Here is a 27,960-nt window from a genome sequence, read left to right on the forward strand (position 1 = left end):
CAGTCCTAGGAGGATGCAAGACCTGGAAACAGTTGCAGTTGCTGGCAGGAGTGAAAAAAGCAATGTTGCAGAAGTCCTCTTTGCTTCTTTGTTGCAGTTTGTAGAGTTCCTGAAGGGTCCAGATGCAGTTCCATTGGTAGAAGATGAAGTAAAGAATGCAGAGGATTCCTGCTGGAGTCTTGCAATCCGAATCTGAGGAAACACCCAGAGGAGAGACCCTAAATAGCCCTGAAAGGAGAATTGGCTAGCTACACAGGTAAGCACCTATCAGGGGAGGGCTCTGACGTCACCTGCTGCCACTGGCCACTCAGATGCTCCCAGAGTGCCCCACCACTTTAGAATCCAAGATGGCAAATCCCAGGGACACTCTGGAGGAGCTCTGGGCACCACCCCCTGGGTGGTGATGGACAGGGGAGTGGTCACTCCCCTTTTCTTTCTCCAGTTTCGTGCCAGAGCAGGGACTAGGGGTCTCTGAACTGGTGTAAACTGGATTATGCAAGGAGGGCACCATCTGTGCCCTTTAAAGCATTTCCAGCGCCTCTGGGAGGCTACCACCCCATGCCTGTAACACTTATTTCCAAAGGGAGAGAGTGTAACACCCCTCTCCCAAAGGAAATGCTTTGTTCTGCCCTCCTGAGCTCAAGCTGCTTGAGCAACAGGAGGGCAGAAACCTGTCTGTGAGGTGGCAGCAGCTGGGGATGCCTGGAAAACCTGAGAAGGCTGGTATACATGGCCATATTCAGAGTTACCTTGGAGAAGCTGGACATAGGTATTGACCTATGTCCAGTGCACTTATAAAACGGTGTCCCCGCACTCACGAAGTCCAGGAAAGTTGTCCTGGATGGTGTGGGGACACCTCTGCTAGTGCAGGGGTGCCCTCACACACAGGTACTTTGCACGCATCCTTCAGGGTTGGAAGGCCTGACATATAGGTGACTTATAAGTGACCTGGTGCAGTGTAAATGGTTGTGAAATGGTGCATGCACCATTTCATACAGGCTGCAATAGCAGTCCTGTAGAAGCCTTTGCATGGGCTCCCTATCGGTGGCAAAAGTAATGCTACAGCCCATAGGGATCCCCTGAAACACCAGTGCCCTGGGTCCCTAAGCACCATATTCTATGGACTTATAAGGGGTTGCCAGTATGTAGTGACAAATTTGGAAACAGAGAGAGCATAAGCACTCGGGTCCTGGTTAGCAGGATCCCAGTGACACAGTCTAGCATACTTACAAACAGTCAAACATACTGACAAACAGGCCAAAAACCATAAGCACTGTGGTTCTGGCTAGCAGGATCCCAGTGTCACAGTCAAACACACTGACAAACAGGCCAAAAATGGGGGTTACCATGCTAGAAAAGGGCTACTTTCTCACACATCCTGACCCAGACATGTATTTTACAGCCAGGCAGAGGCACAGAATGGTTAAGCAAGGAAATGTCCATTTTCTAAAAGTGGCATTTTCAAACACACAAGTTGCAAACCACCTTTACTAAAAAAAAAAAAATTACATTGTTATTTCAGAGATCCCAAACTCCACATCTCTGCCTGCTCTCAATGGGAAATTGTGCTTAAGAGATATTTCAAGGCAATACCCATATTAACCTATGAGAGATATAGGCCTTGCTATAGTGAAAAACAAACTTGTCAGTATATCACTATCAGGACATGTAAAACCCACTAGTACATGTCCTACCTTTTAAATGCACTGCATCCTGCCCATGGGGCTACCTTGGGCCTATCTGAGGGGGGCCTTACATGTACTAAAAGGGAAGGTTTGGGCCTGGCAAGTGTATGCACTTGTCAAGTTGACATGGCAGTTTAAAACTGCACACAAAGACACTGAAATGGCAGGTCTGAGACATGTTTACAAGGCTACTCATGTGGGTGGCAGAATCAGTGCTATAGGCCCACTAGGTGCATTTGAGTTACGTGCCCTGGACTCATTATCCATGTAACAGGGTCGATGGCCAAGGCAGTAACAAAACCACCCTAAGGAAGGACAAACGAAAACCAGTTACCAACGAAAACAAAGGATTTTTGAAAGGCAAGCCCATGAACGTGGGATAGTGATGGGCTTATGGTGGGCGCTGTTAAAAGCCCAGATACATACCAACACGTCAGAAAAGCAGCGCTCGCAGGCTGCTATGCTCGACCTAAAAATTTCAAAAATGGACTTGATGTTCAGTAATTTCCCAACTTAATCTTTTCTGCAACCACGGCATTATAATTCCTGTAGGCCTGTTTTGGAGCTGCCATGCGCTCCAAATATGGAAACAACGTCTGCTTCCTTATTTTCAGAGTAACCTCATGTGAAGTTACTCACTCTTAAAATGATTTACAGTCAGTCTTTGGTTTACGAGAGCCAATCAGGCATGCAGAATGTAGTGACTAGTGGCGATGCTTCAGTGGTTTTACCAAACACGAAGAGGTTGTGTATGACAAGACATTCATTCAAGCATCCATTCGCTTCAGACAAGCATATTTTATGAGATACAGAAACTCTTAGTGGATTGTCTCATAAAAAATAAATTTGTCGTCCTCATATAAAGTGCCATCTTGTCTCCTGGGTTATGTCAGGAACATTCCGTTAAGAAACAAAAACCAGTAATATAAAGAAGCATATTCATAACGTCGTGTCAGATCCTTCCGTTTCTGGAATTCTTAGTCGGGATAGTTAGCTGAAGTGAGAATGGATAGATGAAGAATGGAACATTTCCGAGTGTTATTTTCTCTCCTAAAGTGGCGCTCTCCGGGGAACCGTTGCGCAGAAAAGCTGTCCAGGGACTCGCAGGAAATGATCTGCATGCCATATAAGCAACACTAAAGCAATTTTCAGAGCTATCTGTGTGTTGAAAATTGCTGCAGCCGCTTGCTCGTGAGCTCCCTGGACTGAGGCTGAGACGTCGCCAGCTGGAAGCAGGTCTCAGCGGTTATCAAAGCCTCAGCAGGCCGCCTCGTTATCGTGCTGATTGCTGGTTTTTTTGTGTGCATCTGCCGGCACTTCCACTCAGCTCGGATGCAGAAGGCTCTGAAATGTCCCCACTTTTCAGCAAGCCATCTTTTATTGGTGCGCTGCAAGTGATTGGCAAATATTTTCTGACCGCAGTGTTTGCCCCAGTATTCAGTGATGTACTAGGTACAGCTCCAGATGAATGCTCATTTTCTTCTAAAGTCTGTGGGTCATGTTTCAAGATTCCGTATCCAACATGTGTGAGTGAGGTATAAATATCTTTTTTTTCCAATGATAGTTTTTTTTAATCATTTTGAAATCTTGACTGGCTTTTTGCGGGCGAGCGCAAAGCGCTCCATCCCCTGTAGTAATCTCTCCTTGGGCTTCTAACCACGCCCATGTCACGTCAGTCACTTTTAATGGTTCGTTGGCTTGCCTATTAAAAACCACTTGCTTTCATTAGTGAAAGGCATGCATATGTCACACCTTTTCTGGGGTTTAGCCTTCCTCGAGCGCATTGACCAACTACTGAAAACATACGAGGCTTAATGTTTTTCATCTGGTTTTCTCTTTATTTAGCAGCGCAATCTCGCTGGACAGTAGTCGAGCGTTTTGCATGACATCGATCCTGTTACATAGGTAATTGCACTTTTGACGGTTACATAGATAATTGCACTTTTGCCACTCACATGCTTAATTGCACTTTTGGCGATAGGTTTCACTGCAAGCAAATTTTTATTTCCCTTTGTTTGTCTGCTTTGTGCTGATGCGGCCGTCGACTCGCTGATGTAAAACTTTTACTTTTCAGTTTATATGGCAAGAAAAGTCCGGTTAGTTATGTGAAACTGTTTTACTTTTCATTTTCAATTTATGTAGCAAGAAAAGTCCAGTTAGGAGTTTACAATGCTAATAGCTCTAACTCGAGCAAACGCGAGACCCACTGCATTGCAAATGCTTGTTACCCTTTGTTATACCCAAGACCTAAACCCTCAAAAACTCAGATCACTTTTTAAAGAGATGCAGGGTTATAAAGCAGTCAGTAATTTTTACACAGCAACTTCTTTGTGACACCATTTTTATTTTGCGCTATCAGTCACTTTACAAAATTCCTATTCACAGAGATTCACTAAAACACTTGTCACTCCCTCTTACTTTTGCAACTCTCTTTGAATGGCTTGCTGGATACAGCAAAACTACAGTTCTGGGGCTTATTTTACATATTTATTCAGCGAATGGTATCAGGGCGAGCATGCAATCGTTACCTCTCTCACTTTCTGCTCCCCCAATACCCGGCATGCACGTTCATAAGGTGGAAGCTGCTGCAATGGTAATGCTTGCACTTTGAAAACGACTTATCACCCCCTTTTGGAGGACCAACATCAGATTAATTAGTTCTGATGCCAATTCCAGTCACAAACTACTGGTTGATTCCATTGCAGTTCAGTAGGAGGGAGACACCTTTTTCACGCCCCTCCTTCTGAACTGTAATACTTTGAAAAGAATATTTTGCAAATTAGAAAGTCATTTATGATTTGAAATGTGTTTTTTGTAAATAGAAACTTGTCTAAACAACAACTTGCCTTTTTACGCTCACAAAGCGTGAGATTTTGTGACTTACCAGCTACGAAACCGAAAAAAGGCTAAGGACATTAGACCCATAGCCATAATATTTTAGAAGGACTGCAACCACACTTTCTTTCCGATTGACATTGCGTGTGTAGTACTTGTAAGTAGTGACTCTGGTACTTGTGACACAAAATGATTTATGTTGACATGAAGGAGGCATACCTCAAGCCACCCTCCATGCTCAGTACACCACTTTGACAATGGCATGTGGAAAGTTAGCAGTTTACCAAAAGCAAAACATGGAGGGCAGCCTGAATTATAGTGTGTTGTGTGTCACTTACCATAACTGGCGAAATTACGGGGTTCTTGTGGTTTGTGTTTGCTGAACCATAACTAACCATTAACCATTTATATATATATAAATGCATGTATAGTATTTTTAAAACTGTTCTGCAAACACAATTGGCTGAACTTTTATATTTCATTGTTGCTTGGATTATTGTGTTGTACTTTATCTAGACTCACTCCACATCGCCTCTCGTGAGATAAACCTTCAGCTGCTTACCCACATCTTCCCACGTAGTGAAAGAAGCTTAAAATGGCATTACGGCCAATATCTATTAAAAAGTGGTGCATCAGAGCTGATGCGCCACTTTGTCTGCACCCCCCTACCGGCACCTAGAGACACCATGCTTGCAGCATATTTCTAATAGAGTGCACCATGGCAGTTGTTAGCACAATGGCGTCAAACTTTTTTAAGCTATTTTGGTGCTTTGCTACGCTGGTGTCAAAAATGTTGACTCTAGTGTAGCTAAGTGCAAGGAGGCCTATAGGTTTCTATGGGGGCATCATTTTAACGGCTTCTCTTAAAAATGATGCCAAAAACATTGCAGTGACATCTTAAATTTCACTGCGCCATGTTTGCGGGCCTCCAATCGCTGGAACGCCCCCTTTTATACATTATGCCTGGCGCAGGCATAATGTGGTGCAAGGGGTTGCAAAGCAGCACAATACATCTATTGCGTGACTTTGTAAATATGGTGCGGGATAAGGCCACCTTAGCACCACTTTTGCATAAAAAAAAAACGCTAATGCAGCACAAGGGGCTCCTAAATATCCCTCTAGGTTTCTGTTGCAGACTGTATAGCATGAGTGGTAGTGGATCCAGAGCCCCTGAGCGTTCTTTTAATTGAAACGCTCTGGGGCCCCTTTGATTACCTACAGTGGGTAAGATAGCTGGTGGAAATCAATATTACTGGATGAATAAGCCAACAATATACATTGTATATTAATTAGTGTTGTCTGAATCATTTGTCAAGAAAACTTCTCAAATGCATCCCACCTCCAGGAAAAACACTAAAGCAATAACTTGAACTCGACACTACATTGCTTAGGTAGCTGCAGGAAATGATAGCAATCTGAAGATACTGACTAAAATGTTTGATCATGATGGCAGTTTTGTAGAAATTGATGTGCATAAAGTGTACTCCAAGCAATAAACATATTGGGAGGAATTCGAGAATATTTGTACATAGTGATATTAGCTATCAAAGTATATATGAAATAGCCCTGAAGTTTCTTTTTTATTTAAAAGCTGCACAAACAATTAGCACATTGGGATATATTTTACATTATTGACTGTGATTTGTGGGTAAATCAACATATTTAGGTAATGCTTAAAGTTCCTCCTTTATAGTTTTTGCCAATCCTTTCATTCTTATGAGTGGAGTAGTCTTCTGGTTACTACATTCATGTTAAGATCCTCCTAATAAAGAACGAGAGGATCAGACATGCTTAGAATTCGAGCTGAACATGTAATACATTTGAATTCTTTTGAAATATAAGTGATGGGCAATTGGGAATAAAATAATACTTCTTTCATAATTGATATATAAGGATTTATTTAATATATTTAGTATAAACAGTGGGGGAGCCTTGGAGCCATGCACATGCCATTAACTGGGTGTCAGGAGACTAAAGTATCATTTGCATTAAGTAAGTATTCACCTAATTATAAAATTCAATCTTATATCGCACATTTACAATTTCAGGCACAGGGAAATCAAGGGATTGGTATAAGGGCACGCAACATTTAGTCAAGTGCCAGAGCCAGGAAGTAAAATCTGATCATCAGGTTCCAAAGTTGATAGCTTGGACACTGATCCACATCTGTTCCTCACGTGTCATATATTTAACATTCGAGGCACTAATTGAAAATCAATCGTGACTTTTCGGACTAACAGAAGACATAAATGGTGTCAGATAATTAAATGAATCATATTTGATTATTTATTTTTATTGAACAAACTCTAGGAAGTAAGGATCAAATCAGACCATCACATTTAGACCAAATCTAGATCAATTAGGTGTATTCTCAACAGGACGTTTCAGGGCTGGTCCAAGAGCTGCTGCTGCCCTTGGAGAAAATGCAAAAGGACGTCCATTCACACCCATCAGTCTCTTTACGTACACACACTTGCGCACAAATCAACAACTCCTTTAATCCATATATTGCACCATTAAATAGGATCTTATGCAATAAATATGTTAAAAAGATATATACAGATTTCATAGCAGTTTACTGATAAACATATCTGAACAAGCAGAACAATCACCATCTCTAAACCCATAGGATTGTCATCCTACTAGTAACTCAATAGTCCAATAATTCAAGTCCATATTATTATCCACATGTATCGGCTCTGCATAGTTCTCCACCTTCCCTAGTTATAGAGGTTCCTCTCCTCTGCCACTCAAATGCGGGTTCTATTTGAAATTTTCATCACAATATTTTGGGCATAAGTGATAATTGGAGGGTCGCAACAGGAAAATTTAGTTTTAAAAAATATAAAATCTGAACATTACTCTGCATCTTACACCTCTCCACCAAACCCTCTGGACCTTTCATTAGCAACTTCCATCTTTCTTCACTCTTTCCCTCACCCCATTAGTCAATCAAACAATAATCATTTTATGCCCTTCTTGCCATAACTACCTGGAGGTTGATGCCTTTCAAAACTATTCTCTGCATAAATTCCTTCCTCTGCACATACATGCATACATTCACCCATTCATTCATTAATCAATCCATCATTCACTCCACTCCTCCCCCACTTTCCTTCTTCCCCTTCACTCTGTGTTAGATTTGACCCTTCTTGCATGGTCATTCCCAAGCTTTTTGTCTTCCTCCTTCTATTTTTTGCTGGCTGTTAAAAATTGGCCTTCTGATTGACAGGGTTATGCAGCCTGATCAAGCAGGAATCACAGTCATAGTCTGGGTAAGTAACAAGCACACCCTAAATTAACCTGTGCTTACACTTTAGTAGCTTGGCAGAGAGCAGGCAGGCTTAACTTAAGAAGCAAGGTGTAAAGTATTTGTACAACTCTTAAAAATGTAAAACAGTGAAAAAACCACACAAAAATATCTCACACCTGGTTAGAAAAATAGAACATAATTTAATAAATAAAACAAGACCAAAGCGACAAAAATCCAAACAGTAGAACTTGTGTTATGAATTGTTAAAGAATAAACTGTAAAAAAGTGCTTAGAAGCAAACAGCTCCAACAGGAGCTGTTCGTGCCGTACCGGGACAAGTCTAAAGTTCAGACCCACTGTGATGGAGTGCAGGCCAGCTACAGGGGGCTAGTTGAGCCAGCTGAACCAAAGTACCTTAAATCTTATTGCAGGAGTGTTGCCCCGTTCCCAACCACACTATTGAGGAGATATGTCAATTTTTCACTTGCAGTTGAGGAGATGCATCAAAGTTTCCCACACATTGGTGGCGATGCGTCGGAGTTGAGATGCAACGGAGTTTGGGTGCGGGTGCCAGCAGTGTCGACGTTGAGGCGATGCGCTGGTCTGACGAGTGCAGTGACTGCAATAAAGAGTTCCGCATCACCATCAAAACTGTTGTCAACAGCAATGGTGAGGGAAACACCAAGGGAAACACCACAGTGCTGGTTCTGAATGTGATGCTCTAGTTGTAGCCTTGCAATGGCAGAGGTGAGATGCTTCTGCTCATGCAACAGAGGGAGATGCAGTGGTTCTGCTGGACAACCACCGGAAGATCATCCTCCAAGGGCCCAAGGCTGGGGTGACACCACTTGGCAGGTTAGGGTCAAAGCTGGCAGAGTCCAGTTGCAGTGTTGGGTTGGTTGGAAGTCTTTTATGTCTCTGAGACATCAGGTCAGGAGGCCAGTCAGCTGGCCCTTGTAGTCACTCTGAGATGGACAGTTTCAGGTGCAGTCCTTCTCACCCAGGCAAGGAAGGCAGCAGGAAGCAGGTCAGCACACCTAGGCAAATGTTCTTCCAGATCAGCAGTCCACCAGAGTGTCAGCCCTTGTAGCAGCAAAGTAGTCCTTCCTCCTGGAGGGTATCTACAGGTTCTGAAGTGTACTAAAGTGGTAGGGTCTGAGGTTCAGTTCTTATACCCAGTGGTGCCTTTGAAGGGGGGGACTTCAAAGAAGTTCCTGCCATGGTTCCAGACTCACTACAGGGGGGCATTCAGCCCTTTATGTGGGGACAGGACACAGCCTCTTCAAGTGTAGGTGTGAGGCGGTTGCCAGCTTCTCCCCCAATCATGGCAGGATGGCCCACCAGGGCCCATCAAGTTGACTTGTAAATATGTAAAAAGCATAACAAACAAGAAAAGAAAAAAACTAACACAAACCCAAAGTGAGCTAAAAGTACATAATACATTTTGAAGTTGTTAAGCCTATCCCAAGCCATAAGTTTATCACTGGTAAGTTGTATGAATATGTGTCACCACAGGACATCCTGCCTCAGATTGCTAAAAACAACAATCAGGGTATCATAGTGACATAGCATCAGAAAACAATCCGGGTCCACATAGTTATTCAAAGTAATTCAGGGTATGTCATCATGGAGGGCTTAGCCTCCAGATTTGATATCATCTGTCCCATCAATTTCCTGTCTGCGAACTTCTACATTGGGATCTGCATCTGCATGCGCCCATTTAAACAATACACAGAGCCATCTAAACTTTCGGGGGGAGGAGCAAGGACAAATCAACAAAGCTGTGTAAATATTTGTCCATTTGTCCCTTGCGTGTATTCCCAGTGAGCAGGACACAGGCATGAGTGGGAGTGCTGTGTAAACCAGTGTGGCTGTTACTACAACTATTTCTGTCCAGGTATGTGCCACCACCGGGCACTCCCACAGTATGTGGAAAACCTTCATCCATTGTCCCACACCTCAGGCAGGACGATGTAGCTGTTGGGAAGATGTGTACTATCTGTTGTGGTGTGAGATATGTCTGGTGCACATAGTTGAATTGTGTGAAGCAAAAGAGTGAGCTGCGCAACACATGACAAACCTGGTTCAGGGATTGCTCCCATTGCTTACCTGAAAGTGGCATTTGTAAGTCGCATGACCTGTTTCCATGTACCCCAATGTCCGGTTAATATCTGTGAGTCAATAAGGCTTATAGAGGGGGTTGTATTAAGCCTGCCTGCAACCCCATGTGTGATGTCCATGTGAAGTGGGTGGGGCTGTGGCAGGCTCTTCCCATTTCAACCTCCAGTGTGATGTTACAGCCCTGTATATCAATAATATGTCATAAAGTGTCCAGCGGAAATACCATGGGAGTCTCTGACATCCTCAATAGAGAAAAACAACCCATCTGTATCAATCCCACCTCTTGCCAGCTTTGGACCCCATGGTTACAGATTACACCCTGGAGTGGAGGCGTCGGCCACAAAGGTATTAATGGGGAACATGCTGGTGATGTTGTCTTGCCATTAAAATACCGGAGCCAACAATAATGTACAACCGATATCTGGCATGTCAGGTGAAGGAGCCGCTGCCCCGGTGAAGAGAGTCCCATTTAACATTCTGCCTATTGCCCCTCGCTCTGAGCAGGGGGTCATTCCCCACCAACGAACCAGACACTGCAGCTGTGCAGCAGAAAAGTAAGGCACATAATTAGGGACCCTCAGCCCCACTTTCTGCATGTATGAAAAAGAGTGGGAGCACCACTCAGCACCTACCAGAACCCCATATCAATTCCACAAGGAGCTTGTTGAGATCAGCAAAGAAGCAAGTGGGAAGCCTAAGAGGCAATTCTGCAAATAAATAAGTAGGTGAGGAAGAATGAACATCTTGGAGATCGCCACTCTACCCACCGGATAGTACTGATATCCAGAATGGCACAGTTCCACGTATAGAGTACAGGCTCCCCCCAAAATTCCATCGAAGAGGTCATCGTCATTGTGATACACCAGTATGCTCAGGTATTTGAGTGTGGTGAACTGTCACACCAACCTGGACTGAGGAAGCCCACCACCCCCCATCCTAGGCTGGAATCTGGTGTAGAGGAGAAAAGAAAGATTTGGACGAATTAACTCTAAGGCTGAATACCTCCCCAAAATCATCTAGGATGGCCATAAGACCCGGGAGTGAAGCCCCAGTGTCATGAAAATACACAAGAGCGCCATCAGCGTGAAGGGAGATTATGTGGTGTACTCCCTGTTACTCAATGCCCTCTGAACATGCACACGTGCAGTGCACAGTCTAGTGGCTCCATGGCTAAAGCAAAATTAATCAACGATAAAGGGCAGTCGAAGCTGGCAAGTATCAGCTGTACCATTTTTATCCATTCTGCTGGGTGGCAATAAGGCACTTGAAGCCACCTCAAGTACCCCTGGCCAAAGTGCATCACCTAAAAGGGTGCAAACAGATATCCCCACCATAGGGTATCAAAGGCCCCCTCGATCTCAGGTGAAACCACCACTGGGATCCCAGTTCCAGTCCGGCTATTCCCCATGAGGTCAAGGAGCCGATGGATATTAATAAAGGTGTTACGGGCAGGGATGAACTCATCTTCGCCTTTGTGCACAAGGTGTGCAATGATGGGCAACAGCCGGTTTGCTAAATTCTTACCCAGTATTTTGTTGTCAAGATTAAAGAGTGACAGCCATCAGTATAACCGTAAGTCAAGGGGGGCCCAGCCCAGTTTGGAAAGCACCACTATAAATGCTCTCCTCAGAGTTTCAGGTAATCTGCCCCTATTCCATGACTTTTTATTCATCTTTGAAATTCAGGAAGACATCGTGGCGGAGAAGGCTGTATAATACTCTAGAGGGAGGCCATCTGTACCTACGGTCTTGGCATGGGCCATTTGGGTGATGGCTAAATGTATCTCTTCAATCTGCAGGAGCATCAAGTTCTACATTTTTAAGCAGGCCCAGGCGAGGCAGCCGGATTGACGGAAAGAGGGTCCTTAGAGCTTCAACTGATGGGGAAGAGGTCTCCAAGTACAACATACGATAATAAGTGACAAAGGCATCATTTGTTTCTATCTTAGTACTAACAATACCCCCATCATCTAGTCTCAATGCTCTGATGGGAGAGCACGATCAGTCGCCAAGAGTCGTTCCATGCTGTCACCCTCATCATGAAACTGGGCCAGATGGTGCTTAAAGTTCAATTTCCAAAGTCGTGCGTGCCTCAGTTTTTCACTGTTCTGACCTCAACTGGTGTAGTCTATTGGCCTCTGCTATACTTTGCAGTGATCTCACCTCAAACTTTCACATTTCCTCTTCACTTGTGCTAAGCTCCCTGTGGAGTTTCTTTCTGCCCCCTCAACTTGTAGTGATGCAGTAATCCTGTAAAACCACTGTGTGAGCTTAACACTTCATTGCCCGATGTGAAGTGGTCCACGCGTTCAGTGTGAATTACTGCAAAATATGTGTCATCAGCACATCCCAGAAAGGGGCATCATGAAGAGCCTCTGCTTGCAGCCACCAAATGGGAATGCAGGGATGACCCCTCTATCATTGTAGTGTCAGTAGGAGTGGGTAATGGTCAGACAGTGTCCATGCCAAATATTCATAGTGGGTTACCAGGGGGCAAAGTGCTGCAGTAAAGAGGAGGAGATCTATCCGTGTGTGTAAGCTGTGTACTAGGGAGTAGAAAGAGAACTCAGTTCCATCTGGATGGTGAAGGTGCCAGATATCATGCAATCTACCATTAGTTAACCCTTCCCGAAAGTACTGGGTCACCATGCAACAGCAGGCACCCATCACAGTCGGATAGATTGGTCCTGGGCAATGTCTGGGACACAACTAAAGTCCTCCCCGAAACAGTGGGCATGTGAGAGTCCTGAAAAAGAGCTAGGGTGCAGCTGTCCAAGAGTGTCCGGAATTTGGAGCATAAATAGCCAGCAATGCAGGGGTTGTGCCAGCCAGTTGGCCCTCCACCACCACGTATCTGCCCACCGGGTATGTTCAAACGGACCCCCCGGCATGATCCAGATTAGAACCCCTGGCGCATACGCTGACAGAACTGTCCTGTATACCTTACCTTTGTACCTAGTGCAGATTTTATACAGTTGTGGTGCTGTCATGTCGGTTACCTGTAAGTACACTATGGGGGTCATTCTGACCCCGGCGGTCTCAGACCGCCGGGGCCAGGGTCGGCGGGAGCACCGCCGACAGACCGGCGGTGCCCCGCAGGGCATTCTGACCACGGCGGTTCAGCCGCGGTCAGACTAGGAAAACCGGCGGTCTCCCGCCGGTTTTGCGCTGCCCTACAGAATCCTCCATGGCGGCGGAGCGCGCTCCGCCGCCATGGGGATTCTGACACCCCCTACCGCCATCCTGTTCCTGGCGGGTCTCCCGCCAGGAACAGGATGGCGGTAGGGGGTGCCGCGGGGCCCCTGGGGGCCCCTGCAGTGCCCATGCCAATGGCATGGGCACAGCAGGGGCCCCGTAAGAGGGCCCCAAAAACAATTTCAGTGTCTGCCTAGCAGACACTGAAATTCGCGACGGGTGCTACTGCACCCGTCGCACTCCAGCAACTCCGCCGGCTCCATTCGGAGCCGGCTTCATCGTTGCTGGGTCTTTCCCGCTGTGCTGGCGGGCGGCCTTTTGGCGGTCGCCCGCCAGCACAGCGGGAAAGCCAGAATGGCCGCCGCGGTCTTGTGACCGCGGTGCGGTCATTTGGCGGTAACCGCATGGCGGGCGGCGACCGCCGCCCGCCACGGTTAGAATCACCGCCTATATGTTTTGGTAAAGTTTGAATAGGAATTAACTCAATGACGCTTTGCAGGAGCAGCCAGGCCCGCATGTTCCATGTTGTTAAATTACATTGCTGTGTCAACCTACGCAGGGATGCAGCCATGTTATACCTCAGTGGTGGGTGGTCTCATGCCTAATGCACCAGAGGGATGTACATGCTGTGGTGTCAAATACAATCCAGACAATGTATATGTGTAGCTTTTACCACTACAACAAAACTCATGCAAACAAACCCTTCCCCTCCCCTTCCTACCTTCCCTGTGCAGGCACCAAGTGCTGCCCAAACAACAATAATGTATCATACTCACATCAAACCAATAAGAAAAACAAGGTGTCAAAGTCAGTCCAATTCAGTATGCTGGAAAGTGTGGCACACAGATTCCCCTGAGTCACCAGGACCTATGTGATCCCCAAGATCGCTGCCCCCCCTCCCACTGTCCATTTTTAATTCCTCATCCCAGACCCTTGGGCCTCCACAGAGCATGTAGTATGTCTGGCCCGGTAGACGACATTGGCCTTTCAAGTCCAATAGTTCAGAGTCTTCAGAGCAGGTCATTCGCTAGGGGAGGGGTAGGATCTGGCCCATGGTGTTCTCCCCTGGGAGACTCTGTCATTTTGTTCCTGTCGCCATGCAGTGGAAGTGTGATCCACCTGTAGCATTGCAAATAAGTAACGGTTTGGGTGCATCACCTCTGCTACCGCCAGCACTTGCTCCCTGGTGGCTTGGTCGGTGGAAGGGCAGTTATGCTGTCTCCCAGAGCTCAATGGTCCAATGGTGGTGACTCCATCCCCTTCACATACAGTGACATCCAGGCGTCCTTAGAATATGAGAATAATGGGGTGTTCTCACCCTTGCTGACTTTGAACCTCGCCGGGATAAGAAGTGCATGTTTCAGTCCAAGTTTGCAGAGTTGCCATTTAACAGCAAAGTAGAAATAAGATGTCAATGCACCTTCATGGTGTAATCTGGATAGGCAGTGATGGTGAGGCATGGTGCCTTTGAACTTCCAGGGGCCTTTAGAATGGAAAAGTTGAAAGTTCAGATCTCGATCCCTAAAGTTCAAGAGGTGCGCTATAATGGGGCGTGGCTCCCAGTGGATGAGGGTGCCCACGTTTGATAGAGAAGTATATGGACACCCTGCTGGCCAGGACCATGGACTCCAGCCATCGCTCTAGGAAATGTTCTGTGCAAGGCCCCTCCATGCACTCTTGGACCCCCAAAAAATTAACATTATTCTGACGTGAGCGTCCTTTAGCCTTCTCCACCCTCCATTGTAAGGTGGTAACATCCACATATATGTCCCATAGATGAGATTGTAGCTCTTGCACCATACAGTCCATCAAGGTGAAAGAGGATTCTGCAGAGTCTACTCTTTCCACTAGCTTCCAGGGGTCAGTCTGAAGCAAGCTCACATCTATTGACACATTGTCTATCTTTAACTCAAGGGTCCTCTTAGTGCCCAGTATGGCTTGGAATATCTTTTAAAATGTCCCCACATGTTTGTCTAGCATGGCTTCTAGATGGTGCAGGACCTCTGCCCCTGGTATTGACCCCCTCCCTTGGGAAATGGGATCTGGTTCATCTTGAGGGGGGTTGCCCTAGAGAGTTTCACCATCATCACTCGAGGAGGGGTTGGGTATTATCCAGCAGACACCTGTGTTTTACAGAGCCACAAGACCAACTGGCCCAGTGTGCTACCAAATACCCTTGTATCAAATAGCTGCACCATTCACCAAGCACCTGAGAATCACGATCCAATGCGGGCCAGATGTGTCATTGTTCAGGCTCCCTATAGGCAGGTGTACCCAGGTGCCCCCGCCACAGCTCCTATTACCACAGCTGTAGTTTGGATATAGTAGGGTGTTCCGCTCGTAGTAGCCACCATTACAAGGCCAAAGCTGCAACTGGGACAATTCATCAGTTCCACAGCCAGTCCCCGCGGAGCCCCGCAATTCCAGCTCAAGCTGTGGTCAGCAGGAACATCTCAGGGACCCAATGCGGTCCTGCTTGTGGCATTTTGCATGCCCAATAGTTATACAGCATGGGCCTAGACTGTGATTGAATAGGGGTCTCAGCACCACTGTATTTTCCCACTGTGGGCCCGCAGGAGATGGGTGTTCTCAAAAAGTCCTTGATTTGTCTGAAGCTCTGTCAAGGCACCAGTGTTCACTTGGGGTGGATGGAGTTCACTTGCAAGGGTTGCCTGGCCAAGACCCCTTTGGTAGCAATCAAGAGGATAGAAGTAAGTGGGAACAATCCTGGGTCCCCTCTGCAAGAGGCCTCCCCTCTTTGGTAACACATCTCTCATGCCCCCAATTTTCCCCCAATGGTATCACACCATTAAGTGGACTGCTCCTCTGTCAGTGAGCAATTTCCTGGTGCCACGCCATGGTGTAGAGGCCCGCTGTCCTGGTTTACATGGCCTTAAGTGTGCGGCTTAACCAGCCACTGAAGGCCTCCGCTGGGCTCATTCTCCGGCCACCTCAAATGGGTAGGTTGCACCTCTGTGCCAACAAGCACAGCAGTACTGGAGGCTCCTCTGCCAAACACTTGGTGTCAATGGTGCTGCCATTTTGTCCTGGGTGAGCAGAAGCACCAGCTCCAGTCGCTCTCTGCCGTGTATGTAGAGTCTTCCCCCACTTCAAATCAACAGGGGACTCGCGGGTGGGTCGACATAACCCATACAAGGGCATGGAATGTTGTCACAGGAAGGATGAAACAGGATTTTCTGTGGGCCAGGCCGGATCTCCCGTTTAGTTGACTGCTCCAGTTGTCATCATGGCCACGCTCCACCACGCATGATGCATACCTAATTGTGTCTGGCTGCCTAGAGGAAAAACACAAAGCCCAGCTGTCACCCACCCCAGACAAATGGTCAGAGACAGGCTGCAGGCAAACAGGGATAAGAGCAAAAAAATGCCAGCTCTTTAAAAATTGCTTTTTCAAAATTGTAACAATAAATCTGGCTTCACCATTAAAAAGGAGTTATCATTACAGTTCAAAAGGTAATAAACATGACAGATCTCCCTCCCCTGAATCAGGAATTAAATTGTATTAAAGTAATAAGTAATCCCCAATGTTATCCTATGGGAGGGGTAGGACTCACAGTAGTGAAAAACTAATTTGACATGTACACTGAAAGGCATATGTCTTACCTTTTAATTGCATAGCACCCTGCCCTATATGCTGCCTATGGCCTACCTTAGGGGTGACTTATGTGTAATGAATGGACAGTTTAAGGCTTAGCAAGGGTTTTTAAATGCCACGTCGACTTGGCAGTGGGACACTGCATTCAGGCTGCAATGGCAGGTCTGGGACATGTTTAAAGGGCTGCTTAAGTGGGTGGCACAATCAGTGCTGCAGGCCCATTAGTAGCATTTAATTTACATGCCCTGGACACATGTAGTGCACTGTACTAGGGACTTATTTGTAAATTAAATTTAGGTATATACCAATCAAGCCATGTTTAGGGGTGTAAGCACAAGCACTTTAGCACTGGTTAGCAGTGGTAAAGTGCACAGAGTCCTAAGGCCAACAAAAGGTAATAAACATGACAGATCTCCCTCCCCTGAATCAGGAATTAAATTGTATTAAAGTAATAAGTAATCCCCAATGTTATCCTATGGGAGGGGTAGGACTCACAGTAGTGAAAAACTAATTTGACATGTACACTGAAAGGCATATGTCTTACCTTTTAATTGCATAGCACCCTGCCCTATATGCTGCCTATGGCCTACCTTAGGGGTGACTTATGTGTAATGAATGGACAGTTTAAGGCTTAGCAAGGGTTTTTAAATGCCACGTCGACTTGGCAGTGGGACACTGCATTCAGGCTGCAATGGCAGGTCTGGGACATGTTTAAAGGGCTGCTTAAGTGGGTGGCACAATCAGTGCTGCAGGCCCATTAGTAGCATTTAATTTACATGCCCTGGACACATGTAGTGCACTGTACTAGGGACTTATTTGTAAATTAAATTTAGGTATATACCAATCAAGCCATGTTTAGGGGTGTAAGCACAAGCACTTTAGCACTGGTTAGCAGTGGTAAAGTGCACAGAGTCCTAAGGCCAACAAAAGCAAATTCAGCAAAATTGGAGGCAAGCAGGTAAATTGCTTGCCGTCCTAGGGCTCACAGGTCTAACACTGGCATGAGGGCTCTGTGCACTTTACCACTGCTAATTAGTGCTAAATTGATTGTGCTCTCTTCTCTAAACATGCTAAAATTGGAATATACCCAATTGGCATATTTAATTTACTCGTAAGTCCCTAATAAGGTGGTTCTGCATGTAGCCAGGGTCTGTAAAATTCATAACTACTAGTGGACCTGAAGCACTGGTTGTGCCACCCACTGACATAGCCTGGTAAACATGTCTCAGGCCTGCCATTGTTGAACTTTTGTGTGCAGCTCAAACTGCCATTCCAACATGGCAAAGTAAACCTTTTGCCAGGCCCAAACCTTCCTTTTTAATACATATACGTCACTCACAGGGTAGGCCCTGGGCAGGGTGCAATGTATTTAAAAACTAGGACATGTACTTTTAAGTTTTACATGTCCTGGTAGTGCAAAACGCTCAAATTTGTTTTTCTCTACTGCAAGGCCTATTTCCCCCATAGGATAACATTGGAGTTGCCTCATTACATTTTATCAGTGTCATTTCCAAATAGGAAAAGATACTTGATTCAGTTTTGGTGTATCTGGAATCACAATTTAAAATCCTAACTCATGGTGAAGTCAGATTTTAAATTAAAATTCAGAAAATGCCACCTTTAGGAAGTTGACATTTTCTTGCCTTAGGCAGTTGGTGCCACAGACTGTCTCTAGTCACAGGTAGTGACTATAGTTGACAGTTGGGCTTTGTCTATTCCTCCTAGACAGCCACCCACAATGGCAAATTAGGTGTAATTGGATGGGCCATCACTGGCAGAATGGGAGGGAAGAGTCTAACATAGCCTCACTTACGCCTGAATAGGCTGTTTCCCGACTCCACACAAAGTGCCTAAGAACCCTGCACTGCCACTTCAGCCAGCTCGGAGCCAGGGTAGGGGAGGCAAGGAATTCTTTGCATTTCAAAGCCACTGTCTATAAGCTATTACCACCTTCCAGACACAGGATATAAAAGATTGACCTCAGACACCACCACTTCAGGACATTTCTGCGCCTGTGGATAGCCTGCCAGAAAGTCAGAAAGTAGGACTGCTGAAGGACTGCCACACTTCTGGACTGCACTGTGCTGGACTCCTGCTTTGCTGTGCTGACCTGCTGCCCTCTTGCCTGGGTGAGAAGGACCGAACCTGCATCTCTCAAACCCAGAATCCAGAGTGACTTCAAGGGCTAATTGGTTGGACTCCTGATCCGAAGCCTCAGTGACATAGCAGGCTTCCAACAACCTTGCATCTGCATATGGACACTGCCATCTGTGAGTCTACCCTGCCAATTGGTGCTACCCCAGTCCTCGACCATCAGAAGTAAGGCTAAAGTGTTCTGCCAGCCTGTGGATCCAGCAGAACCAACACTTCTGACTGCTGTGTGGATTGGACCTGTCGCAAAGATGTGCATTGCCGCCAGAGCCCACTTTTCCTCTGGAACCGCAAGTGCACAATGCATCTTCGGTGCAGGCACTCTCATCCCTCATTGCAGCAGCCTCAAAGACAATGGTGGACTCCCCATCATAGCCTCACAGCTGTTTAGAACTGATGCATCGCCCAGAATGCGCGTCTCCTCCCTGACACAGGTCTTCGCATTGCAAGCCTTGTCAACATGAACCTTGATGCGACAGGACCTCGCACCGCAGCCTTGCAAGATCTTGGAACCAATGCATCACCTCAGCTGCGTGACACATCTTTGTTGCGGATCCACTCAACGCTCTACAAAACAGGATTGAAGGTACTTTTGTTCAGCGGGGCTAACTGGGTCCCTGTAGCTGGCCTACGCTCCATCACAGTTGGGCTGAACTTGTGACATAGTCCCGCTTCAGTGGGTGGAGATAACCACAGTTGGCACTTTATGCCTTTTGGCACTATTTTCTTTAAAAACTATAAAATTCACAATCTCTGGTTCTACTAATTGGATTTCTGTTGTTTTGGTCTTGTTTATTTATTAAATTCTACTCTAGTTTTCACAGCTTTTTTGAGGGTCCCTTCTGTGGTGAGCTTGCAATGTGTTACTGTTGAAAGTGTTGCACAAAGTTTCCCCCTTCAAACTTGGGGGCAGGCCTCCCTAGGGGGACCTCAAATCATCCCAGTGGGAGGGGTGCCAGGCTCTGGCCAAGAGAAGCATTATGCTGACAACAGAGCTATGTTTTGAACTGACAAAATGAGCAGCAGTTAACCACTATGCAATGAACCATCACTAATGTGTTTTTTCATTTGTATCCAAGTTAGGAGTGTGTGTCAAAAAGGAAGGGACTCCAAATACTCTTCAAAATCACCACCTCATTCCCACTTCTAATAACCGCATTGTGGATATATTTACACGTCAGTGAGGCTTGCCTGACCAGAACAGTATGCTTGGCATCATGTGCGTGATTGCATTTTTAAAACAGTAGCAAAACGTGACTGCAATGTTTAAATAAGTTTAGCCATATTTAAACATTGCCAATGTAATAGAATAATTGTGAAATATTTAGAAGGGGGGCCGGAGTTGTTTTTTTTAACTGGAAGGGCGCAGCATTTAAAAGTTTGAAGACCACTGCTTTACACATTGCCTCTAATTTAAGCCCGGCTCTCTCTGTGCCAAGCTACTAGGGGGTTAAACGCAGGTTAATTTGAGGTTTGCTTGTGCCTTACCCTGGCAAGGATTGTGGTTTCTGCTTAACCATAGCTCGCACCCCAGTCAACGAACAACCCAATTTCTTATGCTCCCCTATCCGCCTGTGTTCACATTTTCCCCTCTACCCAGGCCCATATACCTTCACATATCATCATGTTACTCAGATCTATGGTAACCCCTCCTCTAATGTTTGTTCTCCTGGTCTTTATCATTAATTATCATGACAGTGACATACACCACCATTTAAGTACAACAGATCAGTTCAGTTTTAATTCTCTCTGCTCTGACTTTTTAAATGCATCCTTTGCCTCTCCATGTAACTGTATCCGTGGACAGTACCTACTTTTATTCCTCCAGGTGAATTCATTTTTAGGGAAATACTGTTCAAGGAAAGAAGAGGTTTCATGTCACACATTCATTGTGATTCAGTGTTATTATTATGTTTTTTCAGTTCCAGTAGTGCTTAACCAATGTTGTAAGTGCAATATTATTAACAGACAGTCTAGTGTGCACTTGTCATGAATATTAGAAATTCTCAAAAGGACTATTCCAAAAGTGTTCAGGGTGAAGATGCCTCAGGTCCGTTTTGGTGAAATACCATCTATGATGTGAAGTGTACAATTACAAGGACTCATACAAACCAGTACATTCATCATTCATAGGGCCTCATTACTAGTTTGGTGGACCTGAGACCGCCAAACTTGCAGTGGTGGTGCAACTGCCGCAATCCTGGCGGTCTGACTGCCAGATTCCAATCCTGGAGGTCAGACCGCCAGAAGACCAGCGCCTCCCCCGGGATCGGTTATCCCAACGGGTTGGTGGCGGTAAAAGTCGTGGTCAACCACGGCACAGCTGATCATGGCTTTCCTTTTCACGGGGTCCCTGCCATGAAAAGACTGGTGGAAAGGCAGAGCTAGGGGGCCACAGGGGGTCCCCTGCACTGTCCACGCCACTTTTCCTAAATATGCCCCTTAGTGTTTTTTCAGTGCAAGGGGTGACATCACTGGGTGTCAAGGGAGTAGCCAGAAAATTAAAATACCCAAACTTCGAATGAAAGCTCTTTTGGCACCAAGTAAAAGGAAACAAGTAATCACAACCCTTACCAGAAGAGCTCACTTGTCTCTTCCATCCAAACATCTGTCTACTCACCTTTACACCCACCTGCTGATAGCCATAATTTTACCTTTACATTCTGTCACCGGTTCATTCTTTCATCTATCAGTCAGTCTTTCACCATTCTGTCCATCCACCCATCCACATAAAAATCTAATCATCCACCTCCAAAACTATCCATCATATATCTAGTCATCCACCCTTTCAGTCATCCATCCATCCTTTCTGTCATCCATCCATTCATCCTTGCACTCCATCCATCCATCCTCCCTTTCACTCATCCGTCCTTTCACTCAGGCATCCACTCATTCATCCTTTCACTTCTCCTTCCATTCAAACACTCATTCAGTGATACATTTATCCTTTCACTCATCTATCCACTCACCCATTCATCCATTTTTTTCACTTATCCATCCATCCTTTCATCCAACCACCCTCCCTTTCACTCATCCTTTCTTTCACTGTTCTATCCATCCATCCTTCCATTAATCCATCCTTGCTTTCACTCACCCATACATTCTTTTATTCACCCATCCTTTTTCTCATCTAACCATCCATCTTTACATTCATCCACCCATCTTTTCCTTATCCATCAATCCTGTTGCTCATCCACCTATCCACCATGTCACTCCATCCATCCTTTCACCCCATCCATTTGTCCATTCTTGATTTCACTCATCCCATCATCAATCAAGCCACCCTTCTTTTTACTCATTCATCCATCCTTTCACTCACTCACTCCATGCATCTATCCATCCATCATTTCACTCACTCACTCACTCATCCATCCTTTCATCCATCCATCCACCCTTTCAATCATTCATCCTTACACCCACCCTTTATGTCATTCATTCGTTCATCTACCTATTCATACATCCATCCTTCCACTCACCGACCTCTCCATCCATCCAGCTATCCATCCAACCATCCTTTTACTCACTCACTTCCCCATTGTCTGCTAAGTTGTAGACAGATGGGACCCATCAAGAACTCCATTCCTCTGTAACTTCTAAATTTCGGGGTTCACGATGTCCCATCATCCATCTTTTCACTCACCCCTCCATTCATCCTTTTTTACTGATCCATCTAATCACCTTTTCATTTCATCCATGTATCCACCCTTTCACTTCACCCCTTTTCTCACTAATCCATCCATCCTCTTTCGTCATCCATCCACTCTTTCACTCATACATTCATTCATTCATCCATTCATCCACCCCCCTTTTCACTCATTCATTCATTCTTTCATCCATCCATGCATGCATCCATCCACTCTTGCAATCTTTTATCCACCCTTTCACTTGCACACCTATCCATCAGTCCTTTCACTCACCCTCCGACCATTTCACGTTTTTTATGAGCCTTTTTCTGTCGAGCTGCAGACCGAAGAGGTGCATCAAGAAAATAACCCTACCAGCACTATAGCTGCTAAAGCGAGGGGTTCACGGCGCCCCTGCTGGGTGTCCAAGCCATTAGCTACAAGTGGACGATCACAGGAACGGTTTGACTCTCAACACATCATGTACCTTTAATGCAATTTCTCAACGGTATCATCTAAAGTGTATTTCCTTGACTTCTTTAAATGTTACCTTTCTTAAACAAATATGGACGGTTTCGTAAACAGTGTGAGTCTCTTGCATACTTGATTTTCAGTATGTCACAGGGTGATACAGTGTCCTTAATTGTTTCAAAACTTGAACTGCCACAGACATTTACAAATATTTACTCATGTGTGTTTATTTTTGTTTCTACAAGGTATTTGCTACACGTTGCTTTACTTTTAAACACATAGGTTTTTTGATCAGTATACTTACAGGCAAAGAAGCAGGTCCTGGAGGTCCCATGTCCCCCTAATACAATGAAGAAAATAATTAAATTATAAAGTTGTTTGCTTAAATAAAATAGTGCATTACGGATATGTTTGGGACAGCGGAATTAAAATATAAACCATTAATCTTTTAAATTCAAATTGTGACTTTGAATTAATTGTCCTCTTGACGAGCCTGGCACAGTATGCAAAATTTAAGTTTTCATTTTAGAGAGGTATAATCCTATATGTATGTTGAGACACCTTCAAGGTACTTCTGGACCTTTTCTCTCCCCATTAAAGGAATGCGCCTTTGTTCAAAAGGTACAAGTGAGAAGGCGTTAATTACATGACTAAAGAAATGTGAGGTAAACGTAGCAGATTCAATGTTTTTCGTCAAATCATGCAACCTCTTTCATACATTGAAGTTAAATATTTTATTTAGACCTTTGTTTATCAAAGCATATATTTCGAAGGAGTTACTTGGGAGTCATGTAGGGGTTCAAGGATAGAGAAATATTTTTAAAAAACTAAGCTTGAATTTTTACAGTCTGCATTTACTAAAGGTGAAATCCAGTACCATTAAGATTATCTACGATTTTCCTCCAGATCATCGTCCAATGTGAATAGCCAAGCTTGGATTTCAACAATTTACACCTCTGAGCCAGTTGACATAAGCTTAATGTCGTCCACGTTTGCATAAACTGTAATCGTCTGAAGAGTTTTATGACAATAATGTAGGTTGTATTTCTGTCTTGTTCTTCCCATAACTGTACGGCTCGGTTCACATGTAAAACGTGGAGTGAGAATAATTAAGATGGCTTCACTGACATCAAACAACCAAGCACTGAAACGTGTCCTATTTACAGTAGATGCAAAGCTGAACGACATCAGGTAGTTGCTAGCGAGTTATGGAAATGAGGGGTATAACCCACTGCGGGTGAAGTACGTATAGTGTGGATGCAAACGATGCCATTAGTACCGGTGCCTATCATAGAATCATAGGCTGGGACCAACTGACACCTCTAGCATTGAAAGGGAAGGATTTTTGCTGTTTAAAGGGATACCGAAAGCTCGCAGAAGACTATAGAGGCAGGCAACAGCAGCTGAAGTCATCACACTGGGTTCCGAGTTCCCATTTCTTTATGTTTTGACCTCATCTACCTCCCTTTGCCTTCTGCTATCGTGAGCTGGAGCTGTGGCCTACAATGTCATTCCTGGCCTTGGAGTCCAATTTTTGGTCCAGCTTGATGTGCACAGGTTTCACTGCCTTTGTCTGGCTCACATCTCAGCTCACGTTCTATGCCCCTATCTATACGGATTTTTAGACTGACCATACCAGACTTCAGGGGTTTGGCGCCTGCCCCTTACTTAGCATTGGTTGGCTATCACGTCACTCTCACTTGTGTTTCATTTGATGGCTACCCTTATCAATCTTGTGTCTGTCCCACCCCTGGACCACTATCAATGTGATAGTGCATGCTTTTTTCTAATTGTCTTCTTTGGGTGCTTCTCTTCCCACCTCCTTGCTCTTGTTTCTCTCTCGCCTGTGTACTTCTCCCCACCCCCTCCTGGGAGCTCTCTCAACCATTGCTTCTCCTCCCTACCTGCGCCCTCCTTGTACCTCCAATTGCTTTCCCCCCAACACTTCCGTGTTCTCCCATTGCTTGCTCGCCTGGGTACTTGTCTCTGCCCACTACACATTGCTTTTTTTCCCACTGCTGCTCTTCCCTACCCTCGGCTTATGTATTGCTTCCTTCAGCAATGCTCTCCTTCACTTTCACCTGTTGCCTCTCCTCTCCACCCCGCCCCCTATATTACTTCTGCCCTCTGTGTTTTTACCAATACCCCCGCCATGCTGCTTCCACATACCCCAACCCTCCATGATGCTTGCACCCTCTAAAACTTGGCTCTCCATGTTGCCTGCCTCACCCAGTGCTTCAATAAAAAGAAGTTCAAGTCATTTCGAAGGTGTCTGCATGGGTGGTGTGCGTGCCTACAAAATGACAGGACCACCACATCATAACAACTTTGTTTTCAGTTTATTTCTTTTTGCCATCCAGCACATTATCAGGAATGCTGTACAGTATGGCATAAACCATTAGTAAAGACAATTGAACCCTAAGGGGAGATCTAGTGGCTTTGTCAAGGCATGGTGTTATGTCTGTAGTGGTCACATAATGGCCACCTACTTTGTCATTACTTGTTTTAACTACTGTGGACTAATACTAGTTTTTTCCAGTTTTCGTCTTCCACTGCAATACATAAAACCCAGCCACCTCTTCAGCTAAAGTGGTGCCCTGTTACTGTGTGCAGAAAGGTAATAGCAAAAGTTCCTCCAGGGCATTCATCCACTCAGGACTGCCCAAAGTACACTTGGTGCATACATAAAAAGCTGGCGGTTTGAGTGTAGGGAATACGTTTGATAATTAGGCAGCACATTAATCATGGGCCGAGCCCACCATCACCTGCAAAAAATGATATGGCTCATAATAAAGAAAATATTGAATTCTGCTATTATCAAACCAGGAAGAATTCACCAGCAACAATATTTGTTGCATTGACATTAAAGGTTGTACATAAGAAAACATGATGCCCACAAACAATACTGCACGTTCACTCTGGTAAGGGCAACTTTCCATCTGTTACTGTTATCCCCAGATGAGCGGATCTGAAGCCTGCTTGACATGGGGTCCTTCAAAGGAATGTAAGTAAGGAGATTGGTGAATTTAGACACTGAAGGCCATATGTACTAAAGCATTTTGCCTTAGACACAATGACTAAAACTCTTTGATACATCTGGCCCTAAGTGCCCACGTCCTGATTGGTATAACATGCATTATATGAATCTAGGGCCAGAGGCAAGCATGTAACTTGTATGGCTATAGTGGCATTTCAACTGTTGTGTCTATTACCCAAAATTGAATGTCAGGGTATGTATCTGCCCGGATGTTTTTTTATGCCGCATGGCTTTTTTCCTTCTTACGGAATACTTGCTAATGAAAGACGTCTCTCTTACTTCTGGCAGCTGCAATGAAAGAAGAAGATGTAATTGTTGTATTCAATGATTGACAGATTGCAATATTTCCTCCTAGGTCTCAATACTTATGTGGATCCTGCAGAGGAACTTGCAACAAACTGAAGAACTGCAACACTTAAGAAGCAAGAATGCAGTCCTCCCAAAGTCTCTGGTGATCTTCTTGAAGTGAATTCAAGTGTCCTTCGATTTTCTAGTGAGCCAACTAAACTATAGGAAATTTCTTGGTTCTCTTCTAGTCCACTTTGTTTTTGTCAAGCTCTATTTATTACTGACCACTCTAAAATGAGATACCTTATCGACAGACCCTCTGGGGCAGCCTTGGCTTGGGCCACTCTTAGTTTCAGAGTTAAATCTGTGGCAGGATAATTAGGCTATCTTCCTGAGTTCATTCAGGAAATTGTTTGAGAGACTGGATAGAGAATTCTCTCTGGTAGAGGCACTGTGAAGCATCCAGTTAGGGAATAATTATGTGACGCATTTTATTTTCATTTGGCTGATGACACCAACTAGGTGTAAATAACCCAGATGTCACTTTTACAGTGTGGACTTAAGGAAGACATTAAGAATGATTTTGGGTGTTCAGTTCAACCAATACCTTTGTCAAGTTAGTAGAAACAGCTCTTCTCAGAGAACACATTCTGATGAAATGCAAGAATGAGAGACTGAAGATTTGAGGTACTGGTCTTTCAACTTTTCTTATAACCACTAGGTTCAGATAGGTCTTAATAAATTAATCCCAGCTCAACCCTTGGTAGCTTGGCAACAAGCAACAAAGCTCTCACAGTCTTGAAAGAAACCTTGACCAACTCCGGGTCGAGACCCCATTAGTGATCCGCTAGACATAAATGGCTGACTTTGTAGGCTCTGGCATTCAGAGAGCCTGCCAGGTGTTGAACCACTAAGGAAAGGCCTTGGTATTCCAGCCATGTCCAGAGGTGCTGGGCCTCTTAGCAAAGGGTCAGTGATTACCCCCACCCTGTTTGTTGCAGTACTTCATGGCAGTGGTGTTTTCTGTGAACACCTGAGCTAGCCTTCCTTTGATGGGAGGAAGAAATGCTTTCATTGCCAACCAGATAACCTGAAGCTCCAACAAGTTGATGAGTAGCCCAGACTCTGCTGGAGATCAGAGTCCTTCCTCTCCCATATGGCCACCCCAGCCTAGGAGTGATACATCTGTCACTACAGTCAGCTATGGTTGGGGAAGGCAGAGGGGTCTGCTGCTGAACCAATCTTGGTTTGTCAGCCATCACTGCAGGTCTTTTGCAGTTCCCAAAAAGAGTTGAACCAAGTTTGAGAGACTCCCCTGCCCACTTGAACTTCGGTTCCCATTGCAGATCCCCTCTATGCCAATGGACATGTATCACTAGCAAGGTGTGGGAGGCTATGAGGCCAAGCTGGCTCACAGTCAGTCTCACCAAAATCCAGGATAGAGGCTGAAGCATTAGACTCATAGCCCAAATATCCTGGACTTGTTGTTCTGGAGGATAGGCCTAAAACTGCACTGTGTCCAGAAGAGTTCCAATGAAATAGAGCATCTGAGAGGGAGTCAGGTGTGACTTTGACAAATTTATAGTAGGGATTGCAGAAGAGACTCCGTAGTCTGGAGGTGAGAGACAACTGCCTGGAGTTAGCCCACCTTCAACAGCCATTCATTGAGGTAGGGGAAGACTACCC

At 45.2% G+C, this 27,960-nt stretch overlaps 1 protein-coding gene across 1 annotated transcript in view; it reads right to left on the reverse strand.

Annotated features, from left to right (window-relative positions):
- The window catches only part of COL19A1 (collagen type XIX alpha 1 chain), a 2,318,824-nt gene that overhangs the window by 1,082,588 nt on the left and 1,208,276 nt on the right, over positions 1-27,960 (reverse strand). The window contains exon 15 of the mRNA XM_069235722.1: positions 23,254-23,289. Coding sequence (XP_069091823.1) covers positions 23,254-23,289 — 36 coding nt within the window. The remainder of the gene's footprint in view (positions 1-23,253; positions 23,290-27,960) is intronic.

Source organism: Pleurodeles waltl, chromosome 5 (assembly GCF_031143425.1).
Source record: "Pleurodeles waltl isolate 20211129_DDA chromosome 5, aPleWal1.hap1.20221129, whole genome shotgun sequence".
NCBI classification, from domain to species: Eukaryota; Metazoa; Chordata; class Amphibia; order Caudata; family Salamandridae; genus Pleurodeles; species Pleurodeles waltl.